This window comes from Tetrao urogallus (assembly GCF_951394365.1).
Source record: "Tetrao urogallus genome assembly, chromosome: 26".
NCBI lineage: Eukaryota > Metazoa > Chordata > Aves > Galliformes > Phasianidae > Tetrao > Tetrao urogallus.
In genome coordinates, this window is record NC_136839.1 from 1,283,722 (window position 1) to 1,291,601 (window position 7,880).

At 61.0% G+C, this 7,880-nt stretch overlaps 1 protein-coding gene across 1 annotated transcript in view; it reads left to right on the forward strand.

Annotated features, from left to right (window-relative positions):
* Window positions 1-6,407, forward strand: part of SRCIN1 (SRC kinase signaling inhibitor 1) — a gene marked incomplete at its 3' end in the record, with an annotated part of 43,520 nt that extends 37,113 nt beyond the window's left edge. The window contains exons 12-20 of the mRNA XM_079547191.1: window positions 139-269; window positions 822-969; window positions 1,844-2,156; window positions 2,527-2,776; window positions 2,870-3,024; window positions 3,138-3,290; window positions 3,750-3,878; window positions 5,193-5,369; window positions 5,955-6,407. Of these exons, the coding sequence (XP_079403317.1) occupies window positions 139-269; window positions 822-969; window positions 1,844-2,156; window positions 2,527-2,776; window positions 2,870-3,024; window positions 3,138-3,290; window positions 3,750-3,878; window positions 5,193-5,369; window positions 5,955-6,407 (1,909 nt within the window). The remainder of the gene's footprint in view (window positions 1-138; window positions 270-821; window positions 970-1,843; window positions 2,157-2,526; window positions 2,777-2,869; window positions 3,025-3,137; window positions 3,291-3,749; window positions 3,879-5,192; window positions 5,370-5,954) is intronic.
* Between the last annotated feature and the right edge of the window lie 1,473 nt (window positions 6,408-7,880).

Genomic DNA, 7,880 nt, shown 5'->3' on the forward strand with positions numbered 1-7,880 from the left:
CCCACACCCCCCTCCCTGGTTCGCTTCCTCCACTGGTGCCGTCCCCATCCCTGGTGTCATCGCGGTCCCCGACGCGGCTCTCGTTTTCCCACCCTCCATGGGGACCTGGTGCCAACCCGCCCTGCTTTGTGCTCGCAGTGACCTGGAGAAGTCGGTGGAGAAGATCCAGAAGGATCTGGCGCACAACCACCGCCTCATCCCAGTGCAGGAGCTGGAGGAGAAGGCCGTGGTGCTCAAGCAGCTCGGGGAGACGCTGACAGACCTCAAGGGTGAGCGGGTTGCCATGGGGCTGCACCAGTGCTCCACCAACTACCAGAATCAACACAAGTCCTCCCAGCAGCTTGCTTGTGCTTGGCACTGCTGCCCCTTCCCCATGCTGTCGCCCACCCTGTGTGCACTGCTGTTATTCTGCTGCTCCTGCAGCTTTCTCCATTCCACGTCTCAGTGCAGAGTGGCAGAGCTCCGGATCTGGCAGCAGTCACTGAGGCAGCAAGAAGACACGAGGACAGTGGGGACAAGGGGAGGGCACAGGACAGGGGTGGCAGCAGCTCTGCTCTCCTGCAATGAGATTGCCTGACGCTAAGCAAAGGGAGTGAGCTGCTCTGTGTCCCCCCAGCAGCACATCTGTGGGTCCTGGTGACCGATTGCCCATCTCTAGGGCAGCATTGTGCCCGAGGGCTGCAGTCAGTGCCAATGGGAGGTGGGTTGGTGACGGAATGGCGAGCGCAGGGAGGTGAAGAGGCAGCAGCCCGGGCTCCCTGGGACCCTTCCATCCAGACACGATGGCAGCAGGGCTCTCGGTGACCCCGCTGTCCCCTCAGCCCAGTTCCCCAGCCTGCAGAGCAAGATGCGGGTGGTGCTGCGGGTGGAGGTGGAAGCTGTGAAGTTCCTCAAGGAGGAGCCGAACCGCCTCGACGGGCTGCTGAAACGCTGCAAGACGGTGACTGACACACTCACCCAGATCCGCAGGTGAGCTCTGCACCCGACCCCTGGTGCTGCCCCTGCTCTGTGTCCTCCCCATCGTGGCATCCCATAGCCGGGTGTCCTGGGCGCACCTCGTGGCGCACGGCCTTTGGGTGCTCCTGTGCTGCTGTCCTGTCTGAGTCGTGGATGAAAATTCCCAGAGCAATTGACAGAAGGTTCCTTTTTCTGCTCAGAAATCAGAAGGAAAAAAAGAATGGTTGAATAACCCAAAGTGGCACAGACCTATCGAGCCCAACCCCAGTGGATTGAATCCCATTCCTAACGCCCCCAGTGCTGCTCAGTGTGCATGTGGGAGCCCCTCTTTGAAAGCAGCTCCTTCCTTATCGCCTTGGAAGAATGTGGCCGCGTATCTGGGTGCGATGGGAGCACTGAACGGGGCCAGAAATCTCATTCTTGAGGAGCAGAGCTGTTGGGGTGGAGGAAACCATCTCCAGAGCTCACCTGCCCATTCCCATTAGGAGACCTTTCAGCAGAGCTCACTGCTGGGGCAGGCTGTGTTGCTGGGCTCGCCCCGGGCGCTGTTCTAGCCTGGTTTTGTATGGAGATGAGCTCGTCTGATGGCGCAGCACACTGATCTGCCTACCTGTCACTCTCCTTCCCTAATAACTGCTGAGTCCAAAGGGCGATTTTGGGCAGATCTGACAGAGGGGTGGAATTTGGAGAGAGCTGCTTTCCTGCAAGGTTCGTGCACAGGGACGGGCAGGTGGAGGAGCTCGTTGGCATGCGCTGCTGTGGGAGAGCAGACACTGGGGATGCAGATGAACACAGAGCTGCGTGCATTTGTAGAGGGCTCCAAGACGGTGCTGTAACCCAGCGCCAGCACTTATCCCAGTGAATGCCTTCCCTCTGTCCCCTGCAGGCAAGTGGATGAGGGCGTGTGGACCCCCCCCAACAACCTCAGCCAATCCCCCAAGAAGATGGCCCCCGAGACAGACTTCAGCAAAGGGCTGGAGCTGGAGATGCCCCCGAGCCCCCCCGTGAGCCTCCACCACCTGACAGCTGGCACTGAACCCCTGGGCATGCCCAGCTTTGGGCACAGCCCCCCCCAGACCCAGAGCCACCCTTCTAAGAGCAATAATCCTTCCCGGGCTCCAGAGATGGTGCCTGCCAAAACCCAGACAGGTCCTGAGACGCCCAGTAAGAAGAGCGCAGACAAAGCTGTGTCTGTGGAGGTAAGAGCCTGGGGGGGGTGGGGTGGGGTCCTGCCTGGGGGGCTCCTCTAATGGCTCTAACCCTACTGGAGCATCCAGCTGAAACTGGGGTGCATCCTCCCTAGTGGGTTTGGAGCTGATGGAGAGTCTTAATAGTGGAAAGCCCCAAATACTGGGGAGATGCAACGTGCAAGTGGGACACGAGGGGAAGGGGGGGCTCCAGCACGGCCTGGGACGTCTCAATGCTGAGTTAGAGCAGCACTGCTGTGGGCTTGGCTGTGGGAGATTATGGGGCAGCGGGATTCAGTGGGGCAATGGGGAGGTGATGGTGGGACAGCGGGGTCACACGTTGCCCATAAGGGCAGGGCTGCAGTGGGCTGTGCTGTCACAGGCTGCTGAGAGGGACTGGGAGGAGAAGCGGGCAGCGCTGACCCAATACAGTGCCAAGGACATCAACCGCCTCCTGGAGGAGACGCAGGCTGAGCTCATGAAGGCCATCCCCGACCTGGAGTTTGCTGCCAAGCACAAGCAGACCACGGGCAGCAGCAGCGCCGCGTCCACGCCGGAGCATAAACCATCCAAGCCTCAGCACGCACAGAAATCCACGGGGAAGGTGGATGCCAACGGCCGCAGAGGCTCAGGTACGGGGAGAGGAAGGGGGCTGCCTCGGGTTTGTGAAGGATTGGGGACACGGACGGGGGCAAGGCTCGGTGCCAGCTCTGCTTTCTGCTCAGATGAACTGACGGTGCCGCGGTACCGCACCGAGAAACCTTCCAAATCACCGCCTCCACCGCCACCCCGCCGGAGCTTCCCCTCATCCCATGGGCTGACCACCACCCGCAGCGGCGAAGTCATCGTCACCAGCAAGAAGGAGCCTGGCTTTATGAAGGTGGGTGGCGGGGCTGGGCACGTGGTGGTCACCCCATGGTGGTCACCCCATGGTGGTCACCCCATGGTGGTCACCCCGTGGGTGCAGCCCCCTCACCGCTCGCTGCCCCCCAGAAAGCAGAATCGGAAGAGCTGGAGACCCAGAAGCCACAGGTGAAGCTGAGACGGACGGTGTCAGAGGTGGTGAGACCTGCATCCACCCCACCCATCATCGCCTCTGCCATCAAAGATGACGACGATGAGGACCGCATCATCGCGGAGCTGGAGGTGAGCACAGCAGCGTGGGGGCACGGGAAGCGCAGCCCACCCAACTCCAGGTGTCCGCAGGAGCAGCTCTGGGAGAGATCCCCACACAACAGCACAGTGGCTGCCATCCCCATCCTCACCCCATCCGTGGGGACACGGGGACGTGCAACACTGCGGTGACTGTCCCCATCCTGCCCCCATCCTCATCCCCATCCACGGGGACGTGAGTGGCTGTCCCCAGTCTCACCCCATCCCTGGAGACATTCAGTACTGCAGTGACCGTTCCCATCCTGTCCCCATCCTCATCCCATCCACGGGGGCATAAAGCACAGTGGGGGCTGTCCCGTCCTCGCTCCATCCATGGTGACGTGGGGACGGCACGATGCTCTCCCACCAGTGGCTGCCCCCCCGTAGCGCTGAGCCCTGTCCTGGCTGGGCTCCATCTCTGCCCTCCTCCAACGCAGCTGTTTGACTCCCCAGGTGTTTCAGAGAAGCTCTGCCTCCCCTTTCCTCCCCACGCTCCGTTACGATCCTCTCGCGGCTGCCGTCTCCCCTGGGCACGCAGACATGTGGCCCAATGGAGCCTCCGTTGCAGCCGAAGGATGGAAGGTAACATCCCTCCTCCTGCAGATCTCCTCCTGGCTGGCTGCACTTAACCACCGCCTCTCCCATCTCTTAACTCACTTCTTCCTTATCCGGTTTAACCAACTAATGGCTTCTCTTCACTCCTCTGCTCACTGCCACTGCGCGTGCGGCACTGATGGCGGCACCGACTGAGCACCAATGTGACACCGGGCTGCAGCCCTGGGGCAGAGGATGGGGGGGGAATCACTGCTCTGATGGCACTGAATGGGGCTGCAGATGGTGATGCACAGCACTGCAGGAGGGAGGGGAGGGGATGCTGGGAGCCCTGGGCTGCATCTCACCTCTTTTTGTTCAGCAGGGCATCGGTCAAGGGATGAAACAGAGCAGTGGGGATGGGATGGAGCAGAGCAACAGGGATGGAGCAGAGCAACAGGGATGGAGAAGAGCAGCAGGGATGGAGCAGAGCAATGGAGGTGGGATGGAGCAGAGTAGTGGGGATGGGATGGAGCAGAGCAACAGGGATGGAGCAGAGCAGCAGGGATGGAGCAAAGCAATGGGGGTGGGATGGAGCAGAGCAGTGTGGTTGAGATGGAGCAAAGTGGTGAGGATGGAGGAGAGCAGTGAGAATGGAGTGGAACAAAGTGGTGAGGACGGAGCAGAGCAATGGTGTCAGCAGAGGGAGCAGAGCAGTGGGGCAGGCGCTGTGCTGTGGAGCAGAGGCCTCATTGCTGCAGCTGAGGGGAGCAGCTCTCCTGTCAGAGCATTTCTCCTGCAGAGCACGGCCTTCTGCATTCCCCTGGGTGCTGCACAGCTCATTGCACATCCCTGGGACTGTAACAGACAGGTGAGGGGAGGAAGGACAGGCTGTTCCAGGTGACTTCTTGCTGCTCAGGGATTTAAAGGTCTGGCACCCACTGCAGCTCATTTGCAAGGGCTCATCCCTGCCTTCAGATCTGCTGAGAGCAGCACGGGGATGAGCAGCAGAGGGCTGCACTGTGCTCTGACACAATTGTTGTGCTGGTGCAAGAGAAATCTCAGCCAGATCACGGCAGTCAGGTTCCCATACGCATCGGGGAGGTGGAGCAGCACCAGGTCTGTTTTGCTGAAGACTCCAGCTCACTTGTAGCTTAAACCTCCTCTAAAGTTGCCATGCCCCTGTGTGACACCCATGGGGAGTGCTGGAGCCCCTCCCAGGCTGAACAAATCCTTGCAGCGATGCCTGGAGGCACAGCAGGACCCGAAATAACCCGGCTGCTCTTCCCCAAGCAGCTGCCATCCCCCCAGCACGGCATCCCACGCTGCTCCCAGGCCCTTAATCTGTCTGACTTCTCTACCTAGGAGCTGGCAGCCCCAGCAGCCCCGGGGAGCAGGGCTTTCTCCCTCCCGCAGATTGTGCTCACCCACTGGGTGTCTGCACCGCCGTCTCCTGAACCCGAACCCGCAGTGGAACAGCACTGCTCTGAGCACGGGGATCCCGCTGGCCATGGAGGAGCAGGAGGGGAGCGTACAGCCGAGGTGGGGAAGAGAGGTGGAGTGTCAGCCAGCAGCCCCAGCAGGTCTCCGTGTGCAGCTGGGAGTGCTCCAGCCACAGCCCTGCAGCCCCTGAGCACTGCACCCCACACGCTGAGAAGGACACGCAGGTTCCCCCTGGCACACGGCGAGGTCCCGGCTGTCCCGAAGCACAGAGCGAGCTGGCCGGCAGGAGGAGCAAATGGAAACCCTGCTCCAAACTCTGCCAGAAGGCACGAAGGCAGCAGCAAGGTTTCTCCTCGGTGCACTTTGGCTCCTTGTCCCCAAGGGATGGTCATGGCACTGCCCCCTGGTGCAGGCAGTGAAGGGCACAGCATCGCCCCGCAGCTCCCTGGTGATGCAGAGCCCAGAGATGGAGCTGGGCAGGATGCATCCCTCCCTCCTGGATGTGCACGGAGGGAGCAGCACGGCAGCACACCGGTGTCAAGAGCCAGGTGCCCCCCAGGCCTGCAGGGCAGCAGATGGAGCCAGGCTGGGCACCAGCTGTGCGTGGCAGTGCAGGATCGGAGCTCTGCTGGGGCTGAAGCGGGGGGGATGGCAGCTGGGGGGTTCCACAACCCCACTCCTCAGGGAAGAAACGAAGCAGAGGGGTCCCCCCTACACAGCATGTCACCACGCAGCAGGGAGATTTGTAAAGGTGCCTACCAGAGACTGGATAGCCTGGAAGAAACCATCCGTGAGCTGGAGATGACCATCAGCGAGATCAGCAACCACCGCTCGGCTGAGGCTGCGTTCCCTGCAGGACTGCTGGGACAGGCAGCACCCAGGGATACCAGCCAGGAGTCTGAGGATGGTGTGGGGCACAGTGAGCACTGTGACGATGGCACTGCCCTGGATCTCAGCCAGACCAAAGCTGATGCTGCCAAGAGTCCAGCCTTGAGCCACACCAAACCGCCTCTGCTTCCCAAGCCGCAGCTCGGCTCGCCTCAGGTTTATTTCCTGTTACTCCTCTTGCCGTGCTCTGCCCTCGGATCTGCTCTGATGTCTGCTCTTCCTCCACCTCCACCTGCTCCCTCTCTGTGACTCTACCTCCAGGCAGAGCTGAGGTGCGGCACCCATCTCCTTTTGGAGCTGATGCGTAAAGGCAGCAGCACCAGCACCCACCTGCCCACTGCCACCTCACACCTTCCCGGCTGTGCACCAGCTCTGGATCCCACCCTGGTGGCTGCAATGGGCCATGCAGGGTGCTGGGCTGTGCAATGCTGCGCTCGCAGCCTGCAGCTCCATTGTGTCAGGAGCAGCATTTGGCAAAGGAGCCCTCATTTGAGCCACCAGGGGTTGGCTTTGGAGGGGGCCGATCCACCCTCCAGGCGGCGGGTGGCGGAAGGCTCCCATGCTGCTGCTGTTACTGGTTAGGGGGCACGGACCCCCCCTGGGCTGGGGCTGCCACTCAGACCCTACGAAGGCAACTGCTGCGTGCACATCCCACACCTCAGGGTCCGTCCTAGCTGCTGGGCACCCAAGGAATGAGCTCTGTTGGTTGTGCCCGTGGTGCCGGGTGAGCAGAGCTCCTCTCCATCCCGTTTTGCACGAGCACTTTTCCGAGGAGCTGCGGTTTACGGTGCGACTGCAGAGCACCAGATGTTTCTCCTAATTAAATCACAGCTCAGGCTCCCCAGCGCCGTCCAAATGGGTTTCTGCTGGAATCTGCAGCAGCCACTGGGCTTGCTGAATAACTGGAAAAAGGCTGTGGGGTTGGGGGGGGGGGGGGGGGAGAAACCACCCCCAGCTGCGCACAAGTCAGCCCTGCTCCTTTATTAACAATCAGCGCTGCTGAATGAATCTCCTTTTTCATTTGCAGCAATTATCTCAGCCCTGTTTCCTGGTAGCACCGGGCCTCTCACTGCAGGAGCAACCCTCTCTGGTGGGTGTAGCTGCAGGTTCTCCTCTGGTCGGGTCCTGGAGCAGAGCCATGGGGTGGATTTATGGCCGCAGCTGGCATGCTTGCTCCCAAAGCAAAGCTGAGAGCAGGGCTGGGCAGGAGGGGCTCTGAGCTCAAATTCGAGCACCAGGCCCACTCCAACACCTGCCTGGATGTGCGGGGATGCAGGTGGGAGATGGACCCCCTGTGCAATGGCTTCAGGGGTTCCAAAGGAGCACAGAGGGGATCCCAGAGCATGGGCAAGGAGGACAGGCACTGACATTCCATGCAGGCAGCAATGCTTCTGATCTGACCCCAGAAACAACCTGCTGCCTCTGACCTGGTGCAGCCAGAGCATCGTGCGTGTGCTTTTGGGGCAGCACAGCAGTGCCACTTTGGCCACCAGTCCAGGCTGGCACAGGGCAGGTGGGCTTTTGGGGTGCCAATACAGAGCGCTCCTCCTGCTGCTGCTCTTGCAAGTCTTTGTATCTCAGCCCGTGCAACCTGTTAATAAAAAACCTCTGCGTTCCCACTGTCGCCGTTTCCACCTGGAATCTTGCTTCCACCTGCCGTCGCCTCCTGTCCTTTTTTTCGGGCTGGGTGCTTTCCTCCTACCCTCCACCCCCCAGTGTTTG